Below are 19,704 nucleotides of genomic sequence, written 5' to 3'. Positions count from 1 at the left end.
TAAATGTGTTACCTGACTTGTCATCAGGGTGTTTAACTAAAATCAAGAGCGGGGAGGCTCATCAAGATTAGGACCACAGATTAGGACCATTAGGAGGGGAGGTTTAACCCTTCCCTCTCCTGCCACAATTCGAAAGAAATTATCCTTCTACCCCCATAGAGGAATGGGGGGAATCTCTCACTGGTGCCAACTCTCACTAGTTTCACTGTTTCTATGCAGAGGGATTCCCTCCCCCCCCCGAATGACAGCAGCTAAATATTCCCTCTCCATGTGCTGTAGCATCAGTCTAAATCCCATCCCAACTTGGTGTCACTTCAAGCAGTATAAAGTGATGTAGAGTACTAGTTAGTTCTCTAATTCGCTTTTGTGAAGTTTTAACAAAGGCTGAAGTGATTTGAAAGTGAGGAAAATGACCCTTGAGTCATTAAGAATTTCTGACTCATCTGTTTCGGTGGAAGCTGTTTTCATCATTACAGACCATGAACTGGCAACCCACAAGTGTTCTTGATGGTATAAACAATCCTTTAATGAGTTCCATCATAATATATTTATTGTTTAATGCAGGAACTAGTGAAATGGCCCATCCTTGTGATGGATAGGGGATATGTAGACATTGCAGACAGAGACCCCTATGTATTGGGGGGGGGGATTCCAGTGTAGAGAGAAGCACACGGGCCTGTGGTCTTTCCCCATCATTCCTCTTGAGTACTATCCATTGAGGAAAATATTATTTGTAAAGGCCCAACAAGAGGCATTTCAAAATTGGAGGAAGGACAGAGTGGGTCATAGGGAAAGAAAAAGATAAAAGAAAGTTGGAAACGGACAGCTGTCTTTGCTAGACAGAGTACAGTGGTACCTTGGTTCTTGAACTTCTTCTATTCTGGGAGCCTGTTCGACTCCTGAAACTGTTCAGAAACCAAGGCATGGCTTTTGATTGGTTGCAGGAGCTTCTTGCACTCAAGCAGAAGCCACGTCGGACATTCAGATTCCAAAAACTGGAACACTTACCGTATTTTTCGCTCCATAGGGCGCACCTGACCATAGGGCGCACCTAGTTTTTAGAGGAGGAAAATACGGAAAAAAATATTCTGAATAAAATGTTGCACTTAACTATTTAAAGCAGCAAAGCGGGTGGCACCTGTCCACTTTGCTGCTTTAAATCGAGCCTCAGAGGAGGGTAGGAAGGGGAACCATGGCTTATCTAAGTCCAGTTAATAATGCTGAGCCAGACTTATGGCCATCGAGATTAGCCTGGCCGTCTCAGTGGAAATCTGGGGAGGCTGGGGTGGACTTTAACTGGTCAAAGTGTGGTTGTGTCTTCCTGCCCGGCATCTATTTCCTGCCGTCTTTCCCCCCTGCACCCCCACACCCTGCTTCGAGGGAAGGAAGCGGAGCCATGGATCCTCTGCTTGCAACTGCAGTGGATTCCCTCCACTTTGAAGCAGGAAAGTGGGAGAGGAGCTGCTTACATGAGTGTAAGCTGCTCCCCTCCCACTTTGCTGCTTCAAAGGGAGCCCAGGAGGAGGGAATCTGCTGCAGCCGCAAGCAGTGGAGGATCCATGGTCCCTTTCCTTCCCTCCTCCGTGATTGCTTTGAAGCAGGAAAGTAGGAGAGGAGCTGCTTACACAAGTGTAAGCTGCTCCCCTCCCACATTGCTGCTTCAGAGGGAGCCTGGGAGGAGGGAATCCGCTGCAGCTTCTCCCACCTCCCACAGAAGCCGCACGCTCTTTAAAGGGGCTGCGTGGCTTCTCCTGGCTTTTCTGGGAGGTGGGGGAGAAAAGCCCGCAGGAGCCGCACAGCCTTTAAAGGTGGCACCGCTCTTGGGGGCTTTTCCCCGAGGAGGGAGAAGGGACTGATGCGGCCAGTCAGTCCCTTCTCCCTCCTGGGGAAAAGCCCGCAAGAGCGCACAAAGCTTGTGTGCGGCTCTTGGGGGCTTTTCCCGCCTGCCTCCCCCCTGCATTCGCTCCATAGGATGCACACACATTTTCCCTTGCTATTTAGGAGGGGGAAAGTGCGTCCTATGGTGCGAAAAATACGGTACTTCTGGGTTTGCTTCATTCAGGAGCTGATTTGTTCGACAACTAAGCCGTTTGAGAACCAGGGTACCACTGTATATATGTCTGTTAGTAAATACTTTTGGTTTATATTTTTAACCCAGATGGTAATTTATTCTTGGCAATAGATAACTGCAGCTTGCACAATGCCGGTTTTACACACCTGGCTAGGTCAACATGGTGCTGAGCTTGCACATCCAGTTTGACAGGCGACTGACAAACGGTAGATGCTCTTTGAGCATATGTTGAGTCTTTGTCAAAGTTAGACTGCCTGTAACTGCCCTTCTCCCTCCGAGTCCATTGTTCAAAAAGACAGGAAAGCAAAATATTGTTGTGCATTTGAAGTGAACAGCAAACCTCTGGTTGACTTCTTAGTTAGAATACCTTGGCATGAAAATAATGAAATGTGTATATTAAGAACATATCAGATTACATTTGCCTTGATCTGTTACTTATCTAAATTATTTATTCATTCCCAAAGGATTAATGTGCGTACGAACAAAGAAATTCTTCACTAGGAAATTTAGACAGGTCTGAACAAGTTTTTTTTAAAACACCGATCCCTCCCTAATATGACCCTTGGAAAATGCCTCTTTAATTCCCCTCAATTAAAAGGTAAAGACAGATTGCAAGCGTCTGGCAGAGATTTCCTCCACACCTGCTCAACGAAAGCATGTAGGAACACATCTCAGTGAGAGAGATGCCCACTTGCCAGATTTTATCTGCCGCGACTGCTGCTGAGTGAGACCATAAGGAAGAAATTTTAGGAGAACTGTGTTTGCATAAAGATTGCATTGTTGTTTCTCTTCACTGAGTTGTCAAGTGATATTAGAAAGGCCTTCACAGTCCTGAAGATTTGACCTGGTATGAACTGATCTTCATGAAATTCTTGTCTTAATGAAAGTAGCATTGACAGGAGTACACCCAGGTATTTCAGCAGATGCGGTTACAAGAACAGGATTGATGGTGCTTGGCAAAACCATTCGCTGTCATGTACTGCATTCACACTGCACCAGATTGTTTAAAAATGGAACAAATCTTGTTATCCTTTGCTTTGGCTACAGTCCTTGTGTTCTGATTTCCATGCACCCAGAAATGACAGGCTTTAATCTGATAATTGTTATGTTGATCATTGAGTGTTTTGGTTTAAGATAGTCCTCTCCACTCCCACCTACGTAACTTTTCATCAGTTTTGAATTAGTAAGAGAAATTTTACTTGGCAGTGATTTGAGTGAAAAGCTGCATTTTCAGAAATATTCCAGCTATTCAGAATGGGAGTCGGGTATGTTTTAAAAACAATTTATTGGATCAAAGCAGCACTTTCTGCATGTCATGAGGATGATCCAGCTAATCAGCCCATTTCAGTTCCACTGATTGCAGTAGGAAAGGCTTATGCATATGCTAAACTCTCATATTAGAAGCAATGAGATGTGTCTGTTCAACTTTGACTTCATTGTACCCCATATCGACATGTTTCCCATGTTTTTATTGATTGGTTGATTGAATTTATATACCGCCCTATAACCAGAGGCTCAGGACAGTTCACAGAATAAAATCAAAATATAAGACCACAAAATACATAATCAAAATAAAAATATCAACCCAATAACCCCTGTCCTCCATTTATGACCTTCCTTGTGTGGTTGCATGCTGGGGGTTGCTGCAACAGCTGGTGTGCACAGGAAATGTGTTTTGTGAATTAAAAAGAGAAATCAGTGGAGTCCATAAAGACTTAAGCCATTTCCACACACAGACAGCAAATGTGATGCCATCTTTTCCACCCATCCGCATGTGTTCATTGAATGCATGGAGAAGAATCCAATAATTACAAAAGGTCTTTAGCATGTCATCTTTGATTGGTAGACAAACTAGTGACAGATAGTCATCAAATAAATGAGGAGTCGGTGGGCTGACATTCTGTGGCATAATTTGGTGATGGAAGAGGTTACCTGCTATGTAAAAGTAAGCAGAGACTGAGCAAGACCAGCTGACTTCTTAAGGCTTCTGATCACCTCTCCTTGATTATAATGAGATTCCCAACATATTTTGTTCCAGCCCCAATATTTCCCCATGGAGGGACCATGCCCAGTGGCTGCTTGTTGGGAGAGTCAAAGAGTGTTGTGACTTGATTGACCCAGTTCTTACAACCATTTGGGGACTCTCCCTCTGCCTCCTAGCAATAGGCTGCGAGGACCAGCATGTCATCCTCCAAGCACTGTGTGCCTGAAAATGGGACCAGTGGTACTCCAGCGTGTGCTGTTTTTCCCCATTCACACAGTGCTGCTACAGGCTGCTGGAATCCTCTTCCTTGTTTATCCACATATGCACATAGAGGAAAGTGAACAACAGCCTGGACAGTTTGTGAAATACTGAACGGTCCAGTATGAGAAAGCAGGGTCAACTAAGAGTTGTATAAGGAACCATGAGGGAGCTATATTGCATTTATCAAATACTACCTGAGGAATACTAATGGCTGCAGTTGGAAACATTTCTCAGTACCAGTAGCAAATAATGACTTACACAGAGGAACATTGCATGTGAAGCATGGACTGATATGAATCTTAACTTCTTAAACAATGATGCCACAAAGCTTAGATAGGGGGTGTGGTTGGTTTAGGATCAGAATATTTCCCTAAGGTCCTGAAACCCTGATTTCAATCTTTGCTTTGTGGTTGCATCCATTGTAGGAACTTAATTAGGACTCTTTATTCAAGTAGATGAAATTACTGTTTGCCTGAGATCACTTTATGTCAGGACAAATGCAAGTTGCTATAGAAGCCCTCCACTCTACAGTCTCCATTTGACCTAAATCAAGAAAGTATTGGGATCCTTACCAGGGCTAGCCCAATACATTTTGCTGCCTAAGATGAAGGACAAGATGGAATCGCCAGCATTCCACAAACAGATGCCATCCTGACTGGTAATTGAACCTTCCTTCATCACTGCACATGAGGCATGAGGTCATTTTAGGGGATCCAAGACAGACCATGTGGCAACAGAGGAAAATGACTGGGGGGCTCAGGAGGAATTGTAGGGGGTTGATGTTGCTGCCACCTGAGGTGGTTACCTCGCCCTGTCTAATCATAGAGCCAGGAATTCTTAAAGAATACTGAAGGCTGCACAGATTGATGGGTTTGCCATACTATAACTATTCAGTTTATAAGTACACCAAGCATCAATGCACATTTCCAAAGACTGTGTTTCATATCTGTCTTCTCAAGGAACTTCAGTTTGAACCAGGAGTTTCACTTAATCCATGATACCTCCATGGTGGCTTTGTTTGTTTGAAAGCCTGATCTCGCAATTGTACTGCTTTTTCCCATGCACTTGCTCCAAACTTTGATGCCAGCTCAGAGTGCCTGGATAATTCTGTGGAATGCTCTGACCTGGACATTGTGTTCTGGGCTTTGATGTACAACTGAAAAAATAGCTTATTCTCCAGGAATCTGTTCTGTACACTAGTGCTGGATTACATTAGAAACCAGAACTGCCGTGGAACAATTCCAGCACTTGCCTTTCTGTATCTGGGATAGATCTGAAGATGATTCTGCATGATCCATGCACACAGAAATCCATTTCAGGTGGAACTGGTCTTTAGGCTGTTTGTACAGCTGCACACTGGGGGTATTTGTCAATCTTTCCCTCCCCTCTCCTTTCAGTCTTTAAGAATATTATAAATCTTCTTGGAATTCAGATGCAATTTACCCAAAACCCATTCTGGGAACTCATGTAAATCCTAGTTCCTTGTTCTGTTTTGTAGTCTGCTGGTGCACGCCATGATTTCATTTAGACTCTCAGGTCCCTGCTTTTACATTATGCTGGTGGTATGGGAGCTTTGAAGCATATTTCATTCCCATACCACTGAAGCAACATGGAATACCCACACTCCACCCCATACCAACATTGCCCCAGTTTACGAGAAAGGAGGTAAAGCACATGGTCGCCTGACATAGGGCCTTTTCACATGTGACTCTTGTGACTATAGAATGATCAGTGTGGTGTAGTGGTTAAGAGCAGTATTCTCGTAATCTGGGGAACCGGGTTCGCGTCTCCGCTCCTCCACATGCAGCTGCTGGGTGACCTTGGGCCAGTCACACTTCTTTGAAGTCTTTCAGCCCCACTCACCTCACAGAGTGTTTGTTGTGGGGGAGGAAGGGAAAGGAGAATGTTAGCCACTTTGAGACTCCTGAAGGGGAGTGAAAGGCGGGATATCAAATCCAAACTCCTCCTCCTCCATCTCCTCAGGGAGACTTGTCCTGTGTTGAGTTTGATGTATTTTTAGTGCTAGGTGAAAAACTTTAGTTTTGTAGGCCTTTTTCAATTTTAAAGTTTATTTAGATTGTTGTTTTAACCTGCTCTGGTACTAATATACTTTTTATTGCTCTTGTGCCGGTTGTTTTTACTTCTAAATCTTGCTTAGCCTCTCTGAAAACCCTTTGGCTGAAGATCAGGAATAAAAAAAGTCCCAAATAAATAAACAATAAATACGTGTGGGTTGCTTCCCTGCCAGAGGGTAGCCTGCTGGTCTCCACACCTGGTGATGGTCAAGCTGATCAAAAACCATGCCTAGAATACTTTCAGACATTCTTTCCATAGGAAATTCAGGTTTTGAGCATTTGGTTGTTTATTAAAAAAGAAAAGCCTTTTATCTTTGCAGCACCTTCAAGATTAACTTGTTTTATTTTAACTCTGTGAGCTTTTGTAGACTCCAGTCTGCTTCATCGGATTCTGAAATGGACATCTAGGGACAAAATGAAAGTGTATGACAGAGTGAACTGTCTATGAAAGCTCATGCTGGCAAAATAAAATAAGACCAAGCCTTTTCTTTTAAAATATCTCCATAATAATCATTCTTGGGAGCGAATTTGTAACTGAAAACTGTTAACATGGCAGTGTTAAGAAACCATAAATAAGCATTGGAAAGGCACAAGGAAGAGGAACAAACTAAAAGGCAAGTAGTTTCTTGCTACTGCTTTTTGTCATACACACAGAATGATTTTCACTACTTATACACAGTGATTTTGTAGGGCTGTGTGTTTCTCATGTGCCTGTGGTCATGTTCTCTTCCTAATGAGGTGGATCATAGCCGATGAAAGCATATGCCATAATAAATTTGTTAGACTTTAGGATGCCAAGAGATTCTTAACTGTTTTTGCTGCAAGAGATTAATGTTCCTACCCTTCTGGAAATGGGGTCTTGTTTTTGTTTTTCTCCATTAGGGCAAGCTTGGTGCAGGCCCGTTTCTAGAAGACTGGTTAGCTGGGAAAGGGAAGGAGCTCCTGCTCTGTAAACATTTCCTCTGAGCAGTCCCCACTTTTAAATCATTACTATTTTTGTTTCGCGCCCTTAACTTGACATCACAATAATGCCAAATGAAAATAATGAAAATCTTGCATGTCAACACTTTTAATAAATCTTGGTCTTTTAGATTTTTTTTAATCAGTGGGATTATTGTGTGTGTGTGTGTTGTTTTTCTCTGGTTGATTAATTTCTGTTCTTTGAAACTATTATCCTTTGATTACCTTGCTATTTACAGAAGGACTGAAGCGCCACCCAGTGATCACCAGAGGGGACTGAAATGATTCCGACAAATTTAATCCCAGGCATTAAGACTCATATGCCTCAATCCAGTGCCAATCCAGCTAGGAGCACTGCATGTGTGTGTCCCTAGCTGAATTTGGAAACCTATGTGGTCTGGGTGAATGCCTGACTGTGCCCCAGTAAGCAAACAGATGCCTCTGGGAGCCTGCAACAGGGCATGAAGGTTCTGCCGCAGCCTTGGTGTTCCTTAGCTTGCAGATTCTAAACATGGGGATTCCCTATCTAGCTGCCATAATGGGCCTCTCCTCCACTAATTTATCCAGGCCCCTTTTAAAGCCATTATTCACATGTTGCACTGAGCACAGGTATAAACTGTGGACAACTGTCTGTGTGAAGAACTGTGCACTTCTTGATTTGTGCAGCTCAGACTTTACACTCGTTCTTGTTAGTTCTTAACGTCGCACAAGGCTCTCAGTTGTTTTTGTTGCAGGCGTCTTAACATTGATATTTTATGTCACTGTTTGGCTTTTGACAGTATTTGATATTTAGGTTCAACAGTTTTGTGAGAGTTTGAGCCATTACCCGGAATGATATTTAACATTTTATCGTTGTTGTCATTCTTAACAGTATTTAGTAGCCGGCAGCTTTTGACACTTGCTTTTTCATACCTGGCAAAACCCTCAAGAGAGAAGTCTAGAGTGGCCGACCGGCCTAAGGGACTCAAAACGTTAATTTTCAAGGTCACATTTTAGTCAGATTCTACATTTAAGAATTTGAAACATTGTGAGGTTTTTTGTTCTGCTCAGCTCTAATGATAGACTTAAATTTGAGATAAATTTAGCCATACCCATGAATTTCAGATAGTAAACTATTTACTGGTATCCTTAATGAGCACAAGGATTTGTTTTCAAATTGTACAGATTGCTGTGTGTGTGTTTCTCCCCCCCCCCTTTCCCCCAAATCCCTTCTGCTTTCTTTGTGTGTCTGTTTGTTTATTCAGATTGTAAATTTGCAGGCAGGACTCTGTTCTCTTTTATCCTGCATTTTATATTGTACAGCTGCTGCTTCTGTCTTTCATTTTCTTTTTCTGGTGGCACTTAGGAAATAATGGCTGTGTTCTTTTAAAGGTCCCACTGAGCCAATATTGCACTCGGGCTATTATGAAGCTGATGTACTGTGCACACTGCCGGGGCATGTCCAACGTAAAGCCCTGCAACGGCTATTGCCGCAATGTCTTGAAAGGCTGCCTGGCCAATCAAGCAGACCTGGACCCTGAATGGAAGAACCTGATTGGTAAGAAGAGCAGGCAACTGCACATTATTTCACTTTGGCTGGTCTTTTGCATGTAATTTTCCCCCTCCCTTCCCCCCCCCCCAATCAATAGAGTGCAGTTTTGGAGACCAAACAGATCAATTGATAGAAGCATTCACAATCCCTTTGCACTAAATTCTAAACACTATCAATATGTGTAGATGTTTCTGAAGCACCACTTCATCCTGTAGACTAAGTGCATACCTGCATCTCGGCTTCTCATGCTCTGGGCCTGGATGCTTTTAACTGCTAAGGATTTGCAAAGTGACCTTGTAAAAAGCTATTTCATTCTAGAAGATCCCAGATTCAGCATTTAGCACTGGGTTACGCAAACTGTGTCTCTCTCGGCAGACCTGAACTTGCCTCTCTCTGTAGTGTGAGGAGGACAAACAGAAGCATGGGCTAAAGAGCCTGGAATACGTGTGCATGGTGATAGGAAAAAAATTTGGGTGACCATTGTGTGATCATTTGGCCATTCAAGATCCACCAATGTTTTGGTCAAATAACAAATTTCCTTTTGAGAAATTTGAATAAAATGAATCACAGATTGAGAGCAGCAACGTCTTTTTTCTCCTAAAAGCTCTGTGCATATCTGCAATTATACAAACATTTAGGAGGAGTGGCATTCATCAGCAGAATGAACACGACAATTGCTGGAATCACCAAAGGAGAAAAGACTAGGCTAGCTTTGCAGTATTTCCCCTTAATTAACTTGTGAGTCCTGTGGCAATAAGTATGTGCTTTAACACATGAGGGGATTAGTGGGTTGTCTTTGTTTTTGTTTTTATTATGTATTTTGTGTTTTTTATATTGTGGGTTTGTTTTTGTTGTGAACCACCCTGAGATCTGAGGTTGTATACAAATTTAATAAATAAATAATAATAAATAAATTGACAGAAGTCACCACCCTTTCTGTAAGATGTTAGAAGGCTTTTAAAAAGCAAGTTGCTGTTCCTCGTTTGCCCCATTGTTATAACCGGTTAATTTTAGTGCAAGTAGGAGGATGAAATGAAGTCTAATTCCTGATACTTGAACCTATGGGCTTGACATCTTTTGTTGGTTTAAGCTTGTTCTGGAGACCCACTGAATGAAGTTGTTTGTTTGAGAAATAGACACAGTACAGCTTATACTGCATGTAGTGCTGAGATGGTATTGAGAGCCAGTATGCTATAGTGGCTAAGTCTGGGGAGATCCGGGTTCAAATCCCTGCTCGGCCATCAAGGTCACTGAGTGACTCTGGGCCAGGCACACGCTTTCGTAGCCTGACCCTGCATCAAAGGGCTGTTGTAAGGATAAGATTGGAGGTGAGAACCATGCCTGTCACCCTGAACTCTTTGGAGGAAAGGTGGTGATATAGATGAAGAAGAAGAAGAAGAAGAAGAAGAAGAAGAAGAAGAAGAAGAAGAAGGAGAAGAAGAAGAAGAAGGAGAAGAAGAAGGAGAAGAAGAAGGAGAAGAAGAATCATAGAGTTGGAAGAAACCACAAGGGCCATCGAGTCCAACCCCCTGCCAAGCAGGAAACACCATCAGAGCACTCCTGACATATGGTTGTCAAGCCTCTGCTTAAAGACCTCCAAAGAAGGAGACTCCACCACACTCCTTGGCAGCAAATTCCACTGTCGAACAGCTCTTACTGTCAGGAAGTTCTTCCTAATGTTTAGGTGGAATCTTCTTTCTTGTAGTTTGGAGCCATTGCTCCGTGTCCGCTTCTCTGGAGCAGCAGAAAACAACCTTTCTCCCGCCTCTATGTGACATCCTTTTATATATTTGAACATGGCTATCATATCACCCCTTAACCTCCTCTTCTCCAGGCTAAACATGCCCAGCTCCCTTAGCCGTTCCTCATAAGGCATCGTTTCCAGGCCTTTGACCATTTTGGTTGCCCTCCTCTGGACACGTTCCAGTTTGTCAGTGTCATTCTTGAACTGTGGTGCCCAGAACTGGACACAGTACTCCAGACGAGGTCTGACCAGAGCAGAATACAGTGGCACTATTACTTCCCTTGATCTAGATGCTATACTCCTATTGATGCAGCCCAGAATTGCATTGGCTTTTTTAGCTGCCGCGTCACACTGTTGGCTCATGTCAAGTTTGTGGTCAACCAAGACTCCTAGATCCTTTTCACATGTACTGCTCTCAAGCCAGGTGTCATCCATCTTGTATTTGTGCCTCTCATTTTTTTTTGCCCAAGTGCAATACTTTACATTTCTCCCTGTTAAAATTCATCTTGTTTGTTTTGGCCCAGTTCTCTAATCTGTCAAGGTTGTTCTGAAGTGTGATCCTGTCCTCTGGGGTGTTAGCCACCCCTCCCAGTTTGGTGTCATCTGCAAATTTGATCAGGATGCCCTTGAGTCCTAGAAGGCTAGGAATAGTTTTTTAAAATAAAAATAAAAATTCCTAGTGCATATATGATACTGTAATCATAAGAATTACATAAAAAAGCAGAGACCGCACCTTGCCAACAAAGGTCCATATAGTTAAAGCCATGGTTTTCCCAGTAGTGATGTATGGAAGTGAGAGCTGGACCATAAAGAAGGCTGATCGCTGGAGAATTGATGCTTTTGAATTATGGTGCTGGAGGAGACTCTTGAGAGTCACATGGACTGCAAGAAAATCAAACCTATCCATTCTCAAGGAAATCAGGCCTGAGTGCTCACTGGAAGGACAGATCATGAAGCTGAGGCTCCAATACTTTGGCCACCTCATGAGAAGAGAGGGCTCCCTGGAAAAGATCCTGATGTTGGGAAAGATGGAGGGCACAAGGAGAAGGGGATGACAGAGGATGAGATGGTTGGACAGTGTTCTCGAAGCTACAAACATGAGTCTGACCAAACTGCGGGAGGCAGTGGAAGACAGGAGTGCCTGGCGTGCTCCGGTCCATGGGGTCACGAAGAGTCAGACACGACTAAACGACTAAACAACAACAACAATCATAAGAATGTGGGGATTTAGCTCCTTATAGGCTAAATTCCACATGACTCACAGTCTCCCTGGGAATAAATGAATATATAGAAGAACCCATTGAGATACCCTACATGTCCAGTGCTGGTATATAATGATTACCTAGGTTTTTGAAACATTATTTGCATGGTGCATTCTTAAATGGTGTCTGTTATTTACCCTGATAGATTCACTGCTGTTGGTGGCTGACCGCTTTGATGGACCATCCAATGTAGACATAGTCATTGGTACAATTCATACCAGGATTGCAGAAGCCATTTCAAATATGCAGGAGAACAGAGAATCTATAAAATCCAAGGTAAAAGCCAGACTGCAAAAGCTGAAAATGCAGTTTACTTAACAGCGATATTTCATTTATTGTATGTATTTATATCATGCCTTACCTCCATGTTACAAAGTTTGCCATTAAGACATGTATCAGCCCTGCTTAGCTTCAGCCTTCAGATCATGCCCTGGGAGCTTTTGGCCTCCGCCATTTTCATATCTGCCATCTCAGGCAAAGTAACGCCAAGAGAATTCCAACAATTTCTGCTGAATGACATTAGGTCCTGGGTTGTTCCTTTCATGAGTACTGGACAGGCAGAGATAGCCTGATTATCTTGCCTGTCTTCTTTACTTGCACATCTTTGCCAGAGCCTATCTCCCTTCCGCCATAGGAGCTGGCCGGCTTCCCCTGAGAATCCCACCTGTCTCTCCTTCATCCTCCTTGATTTCAGAAGATTTTCGCAGCTGCATTTCTGAGCAGAATGTGATACATTAGCCCTGCATGGAGGGAATTCGCTCCTTCATCAGTCCTAAAACTGTGCAGCTCCCCATCCAACTGAGTCAGATGTTAATAGCGGAATAATTTGTGCTCCTGAAGCCCAGCTGCTTTCCCCATGATTCCTAAGAACTGTAACTAACAGGTGCTGATGGAGAATGAATCGGGAACTAACTGGCAAGTAGATAAGTCACTGATAGGCCAGCAGGGATGGAGGAAACAGCAGTGCTGCACAAAATACAGTGTTAATTCAACACAGAAATAGAGCCATCAATTCAGGGAGGGAGGGAGGGGGGAGAGAGAGAGAGAGAGAGAGAGAGAGAGAGAGAGAGAGCGCACAGAGGGATGAATGAATCTATACCTCCCAGAAGGTATTTTTCATTGCTCTTGCATGTTTTTATGCCCCTAAAAGAATTGCTTTGTAATAACCGCAATAATAAACTATAACTACAGCTACAGTGATGAAGCTGGATTCATTTGTCTCTTTCATAAAACAAATTTGGGAATATTTTATATACAAGCATTAAAAAGAAATGGCTAGCAAGGCAGTAGGCTCACCTTGTAAATCACAGATATGGGCCAAAGTGCACCATAAATGACATCCACATTGTCTATCATTATGATGCAATTAATCTGAAACTCTGCTCCAGGGCAAGTTAGCCAGGTTGTTGTCTTCTGCAGTGTAAGCACCCAAAACCCAGTTGACCATTCAGCCAGCTAGAGTATTGGTAGCTGTCACACAGAATTATCACACAGAAATCAGATTCCATGTTGGTGGCAGCATCAGAATCCCAGATTTTAAAAGGATTGTTCTTCTACAATCCCTTTTTTCTGTTCTTAAAAGGAAGTTACAGCAGTGGAGGGGTTATTGTTCCCTTAAAAACAACAACCAATTATATATATCTCAGCAGTTTAAAACAACAGCACATACATAAAACCTGGGATAAAGATTTCTATTGAGAAAGCTTTTTGAAAGAGAAACATACCGTATTTTTCGCCCTATAGGACGCACTTTTTCCCCTCCAAAAATGAAGGGGAAATATGTGTGCGTCCTATGGGGCGAATGCAGGCTTTCGCTGAAGCCTAGAGAGCGAGGGGGGTCGGTGCTCACCGACCCCTCTCGCTCTCCAGGCTTTAGGAAGCTATCCGCTAGCCCTGGGAGACGCAGCTCTCCCACGGCTAGCGGAGAGCTTGCCGGCACCCAGAAGCTTGGGGCGCGCTGAGCTCAGCACGCCCCAAGCTTCGGGCTTTGCGCAGCACTCCGCTAGCCGTGGGAGAGCCGTGCGGCTCTCCCACGGCTAGCGGATAGCAGCCTGTTCTGGGGGCTGGGGTCGGGGGAAGCTCGGGCTTCCCCAGCCCCGCACCTGGGGGGGGAAATAATTTTTTTTTCTTTATTTTCCCCCAAAAAAACTAGGTGCGTGCTATGGGCCGGTGCGTCCGGGGGGGGGGATACGGTATTTAGCAAGCGCTGGAAGGGCAGTAGAGAAGGTGCCTGCCAGGTATATAATGGGAGAAGTTCCAAAGGGTAAGAACACTAAAGGCCCAATTCCAACATCATGCAGAATGGGTCTCCCTTTAGAACAGTATCTGCGGGATGCACTGCAGAACATAGTGATTGGTTGGAGAGGAATCCTTAATTCACTGGTTCAATTGCAGCTGAACTGAGATTTGATTTGGGTGAAGGGCCCTAGCCCAATGGCAGGGCATATGACTTGAATGCAAATGTACCAAACCTTTGGAAGAAATATGCACCTGAAATTGTGGAGATCTGCTGCCAGTTACTAAACTAGACAGATCCATGGTCTGAACTAGTACAAAGCAGCTTCCTATGTCCCCAAAGCAATGCGATATCTGAAAATTGGATTACTGTTGTGTTAAAATTGGTATGTGTGAGCAAATGTGAAGTTAGGAAGAAATATGATTAACAGGGGCATATTTTACAGCTGTGACTTATTAGATAAATGCTTTGCTATTAAGTTTCATTTATTTTCTCCAGACCTTTCAAGGTTGTGGAAATCCCAAACTCAACTCAAAAGCTTCCAGCGCTGAGGAAAAGAAGAGGCGAGGAAAGTATGTCAGTGAAGATAAACCTTCAGGGCTTAGTTCAGAGAAACTTGTGAGTATGGAATTTAGTTCTGACTTTTTTAGAAATGCTTCTGTATGGAAACAATCTGTGTGGCCCGTTGCTTAGAATAGCACTGGTTCAAGGTCACACGAAGAGCTTCCAGGTTGGCTGCTGGTTGGAAAGCCAGTCTTCCCAGTCACAGTCTGACACCCTAACACCAAGTCACCAGTGGTGGTCATCTTCCTGGTTTAATTATTCTTTTGATGACACCATTGGCATTTTTGAGATACTCCGCTGATAACAATTTCAGGAAATGTGGGCTGCCACTGCTTTGTTCCTTCCACTCAGGCACTCACAAGCACCGTTAGTATAACCCAGTCTGTCTCCTGAGTGAAAATACAGCCTCGCTGCAATGCTGTTGCAACTTAATATTTAAGAAACTAACATGAAAAATAAATGGGATAGTTCCGAGTACAGTTGTACCTTGGATCCCGAATGCAAGTCGAACATTTTGGGTTCCAAACACCACAATCCCAGAAGTGAGTGTTCTGGTTTACAAATGTTCTTTGGAACCCGAACGTCTGGCACAGCTTCCGATTGGCTGCAGGAAGTTGCGCCTTGGTTTCCAAACGTTTTGGAAGTCAAACGGACTTCCAGAATGGATTCCGTTCGACTTCTGACGTACGACTGTAGTGGCCTTTCCCTCCCTTTGATTTTGGGACCTCTCTCAGTAATGTCAATGAAGTTCTAACTCTTGTTCCAGCAATGCAGGTTTATCCAGTCATTACTCAGCCTTACCCAGTGCATAAAGGTAAAGGGACCCCTGACCATTAGGTCCAGTCGTGACCGACTCTGGGGTTGCGGCGCTCATCTTGCTTTATTGGCCGAGGGAGCCGGCGTTTGTCTGCAGACAGCTTCCGGGTCATGTGGCCAGCATGACCAAGCTGCTTCTGGCGAACCAGAGCAGCACATGGAAACGCTGTTTACCTTCCCACCGGAGCAGTACCTATTTATCTACTTGCACATTGATGTGCTTTCGAACTGCTAGGTTGGCAGGAGCAGGGACTGAGCAACGGGAGTTCACCCCGTCACGGGGATTCGAACCGCCGACCTTCTGATTGGCAAGTCCTAGACTCCGTGGTTTAACCCACAGCGCCACCCATGTCCCTTTTTTTACTGGCATACGTCAATGTTATTAGTCACCACTAGCCACCTTCTTGAAGAAAGTTGGTCTTCAACTTACTAATACATCCTGACAGTTACTCACCCACTCTCCTTCTTTGCCAAGCTCTTCTACCATTTTAGTGCTTCTGCTCCCAGGCCAGGCATTCTGGATGCTCTGGGTCCATTTATCCTTCATAAGTACATAGGAAGAGGCCTGTTGGATTAAACCAAAGGCCCATCTAGACCATCATCCTGTTCTCTCAGTGGCCAACTAGATGCCTGTGGAAAGCCCACAAGCAGGATAGGGGTTTGAGAGCTTTTCTCTTGATTTTTCTTGGGAGAACTTAAATAAATGTTGTGTTGATAGCTTTCTGCTGTATAAAATAGCAGCTTCGGTAAAGTAGCCTGTCTTGAATTGTGTACTAAAAAACAACTATGGAAATTGTAGCAGTCTTGCATTGTTGTAAGTGGATTAACAACTGCCCAGCGTTTGAACCCATAAGTTCTGGATCAGTTTATCATGACTGAGCTTGGAATTCAAAATGTCACTTTCAAACACCTTCCTCCTTCACCTTTGATTCTTCTCCATCTGGCAGGTTTCAGATGCCAAAGGGAAGCTGAGAGAAATAAGGGACTTCTGGGTTGCCCTCCCAAGCACACTTTGCAATGAAAAAGTTTCCTCGGGTTCTGTGAATGAGGACAGGTGCTGGAATGGAATGGCCAAAAGCGGGTAAGGCTGGTCAAAATGTGACGGAAGTTCAGCAGGGTGAAGTACACTCACACACCAGTTTCATGAAGCTTTGTAATCTGTAAATATGAGCCCCATTATGGGGTAGGTAAGAGAGAAAAGGCAGAGTTTGCCTAGTCGAGAGAGTCAACATTAGTAGTCATTGGGATCCTGTCCTTTTCCTTGCTTAGACTGAGCCCCACATAAACACACACATGCTTGGGCAAAAAGATGGCTGCTGGTGCTGTTATTCCCTGCACCTGGTTCAAACGTAATGCTGAGCCATAGTTTAAGAAGCCAGTCACAAGACAGAGAGATCTTTCATCCCACCCACCCCCAATCTCTGGTTAAGGGCCTCCCTAAACACCAATTTAGAACCAGTATTTCTTTTTAGAAGGGTTATTTAGCAGTGTTAGAATGCTTTTAACCAGGGTTAGGGGCAGACATAAAGCCAAGATATAGCAGGTGGAGGCAGAGGGCAAGTGGAATTTGTGCCCACAAGATCAATTCCTAAACCATGTTGTCAGAATTCTAGGTTTGATGTTATGATCAGAAGAGTGTTGAAGGCTGCAGTAATGTTGGTGAGTTGCAAAGACTTAGATGCAAGTTAAAGATAGTGACCTAATTCCAATGTAGCACTAAACAGTAATGATATTATGCGCATGAGTAGCAGCAGCCTTGGGTTTGCATCTTCCCTGCTCCCCTGATGTGACACCATGGAGATTTGAAACATCTGCTTCCTCTTCTAGACAACAGTTTGGTCCCAGCTTTTATTGAAACAAACCATAGTTTAAACTAACCAAAGTCTACCTAGTTCTGACATAATAAGAAACTTTTGGAAGCAGATGGTCCTCCTTGTGACCATGTCAGAATGCGCAAACCAGGTCAATGTCTTAAATCAATTGCGATAATGTTTGATACCCTAAAGTTGGCTTCTTGCATGAACACACATGGCTCTTTGCAGGTATCTTCCAGATGTGATGGGAGACGGACTAGCCAATCAAATCAATAACCCAGAAGTTGAGGTAGACATTACTAAACCAGACATGACTATTCGCCAGCAAATCATGCAGTTGAAGATTATGACAAATCGACTGCGCAATGCATATAATGGGAATGACGTGGATTTTCAGGATACAAGTAAGTACGGAGCTGAGAAAAGGCAACAGTGTTGTGCTGTGGAGGTGGCACAATCTATATCATGCATACTTATATGATATGATTTATATGATTAGCAGTTGAAATAAAGAGTTCTGCAGGATTCCATGTTCAGAAAGCAACAGAACATCAAAGAGGTTCAGTTCACAATTCTGTTACGCCATACTTAATGTAGAGCCAGTGCACGGAAGCAGTGGCAAGTTGGCTGCTGCAAGTATTGCCCTTATTTGCTGACACCCAAGAACTGGAGTGCAAGAGATCTAGTTAGTAACGCTTGGTGATTTTACTCCTCCCTCTCTGGAGTGCTGGCTGCTACATCCATATCTTTATACAGTGGTGCCTCGCAAGACGAACGCCTCGCAAAACGAAAAACTCGCAAGACGAAAGAGTTTTCCGTTTTTGAGTCGTTCCGCAAGACGAATTTCCCTATGGGCTTGCTTCGCAAGAAGAAAGCCCATAGGGAAATCTCCGGGGACCTCTTTTAAATGCTGGCGGTGGGGAGCAAAGCCTTTCGCCCCCCCTCCGGCCTTCAGAAGAGGTCCAGGAAGGCCGACGGGGGCCGAAAGGCTTTGCTCCCCACCGCCAGCATTTTAAAAGCGGTCCGGGATAGCAGGGAAGCGCGCTGCGCTTTCCCGCTATCCCGGACCGCGTTTAAAATGCTGGCCGTCGGGAGCAAAGACTTTCGCCCACCGCCGGCCTTCAGAAGAGGTCCTGGACCTCTTCTGAAGGCCGGCGGGGGGCGAAAGTCTTTGCCCCCCCCCGCCTGCCTTCCCGGGATAGCGGAGAAGTGCAGCGCGTTTCTCTGCTATCCCGGACGGCTTTTGAAGGCAGGCAGGGGGGAGCAAAGACTTTCACCCACCGCCTGCCTTCAGAAGACCTCCGCTGTCCCGGGGGCTTTTAAAATGCTGGGGGTCAGCAGCGAACGCTTCGCTGCCGCCCGCCAGCATTTTAAGATCGCCCCAGGACAGCGGAGAAGTCTCCGTTGTCCCAGGGGCTTTTAAAATGCTGGCGGTCGGCAGCAAAGCCCTCCTGTCCCCGGAGCTTGCGGGGCAGGAGGTGGGGAGAAGGGCTTTTTTTCCCACCGCCAGCCTTCAGAACAGCCTTCTGAAGGCTGGCGGTGGGAAGAAAAGCCTTGTTTCCCCCCCCCAGGCCTTCAGAAGAGGTCGGGGGACAGACTGTCCCCGGACCTGGTCTGAAGGCGGTTTCCATAGGAACGCATTGATTGATTTTCAATGCATTCCTATGGGAAACCGTGCTTCACAAGACGAAAAACTCGCAAGAAGAAAAAACTTGCGGAACGAATTAATTTCGTCTTGCGAGGCACCACTGTACAGGCATTGCCAAGACTTGTGCACCTGAGATTGCCCACTGTCTTCCCAGGGTTTCTTCTCCCTATCAGTCCCTAATGCCTCATTTCAATGGACAAGCTCCAGCTTTCCTCTGACTGCTCAGCAGCAGCAGGGGTTTCAAGCTTGGGAGGATGCTGTAGCTCAGGATGGTACAGTGGTACCTTGGGTTACAGACGCTTCAGGTTACAGTCGCTTCAGGTTAAAGACTATCTAACCCAGAAATAGTACCTCGGGTTAAGAACTTTGCTTCAGGATGAGAACAGAAATCGCATGGCAGCAGTGGGGCAGCAGTGGGAGGCCCCATTAGCTAAAATGGTACCTCAGGTTAAGAACAGTTTCAGGTTAAGAACGGACCTCCAGAACGAATTAAGTTCTTAACCCGAGGTACCACTGTAGTTCAAAATATTACTCCTTTCTGTAATTAGTCCTTAGGAGCCTGTGGGCTCAAGTCCCCTGGTAACTTCAGTAACAATGAGAACATGCCCAACTTTGGTTTGCTAAAAATGTGGATTGAAAGGCTCCGCACAGAATTTGGTCCACTCATCCCATTTTCCCCACCAGCTTTTGGGTGGTTTGTTAAATGTGGGCAACGTTTAACAAGGGTGAGGTGAGATA

At 44.6% G+C, this 19,704-nt stretch overlaps 1 protein-coding gene across 1 annotated transcript in view; it reads left to right on the top strand.

The window, feature by feature from the left end:
- Positions 1-19,704, top strand: part of GPC1 (glypican 1) — a 208,153-nt gene that overhangs the window by 185,030 nt on the left and 3,419 nt on the right. The window contains exons 4-8 of the mRNA XM_079975886.1: positions 8,723-8,888; positions 12,034-12,164; positions 14,623-14,742; positions 16,452-16,585; positions 17,547-17,722. Coding sequence (XP_079832012.1) covers positions 8,723-8,888; positions 12,034-12,164; positions 14,623-14,742; positions 16,452-16,585; positions 17,547-17,722 — 727 coding nt within the window. The remainder of the gene's footprint in view (positions 1-8,722; positions 8,889-12,033; positions 12,165-14,622; positions 14,743-16,451; positions 16,586-17,546; positions 17,723-19,704) is intronic.

The sequence above is a fragment of the Podarcis cretensis genome (genome assembly GCF_951804945.1).
Source record: "Podarcis cretensis genome assembly, chromosome: 5".
Lineage (NCBI taxonomy): Eukaryota > Metazoa > Chordata > Lepidosauria > Squamata > Lacertidae > Podarcis > Podarcis cretensis.
The sequence above is the reverse complement of the archived record's forward strand: the minus strand, read 5'-3'. Positions and strand labels throughout refer to the sequence as shown.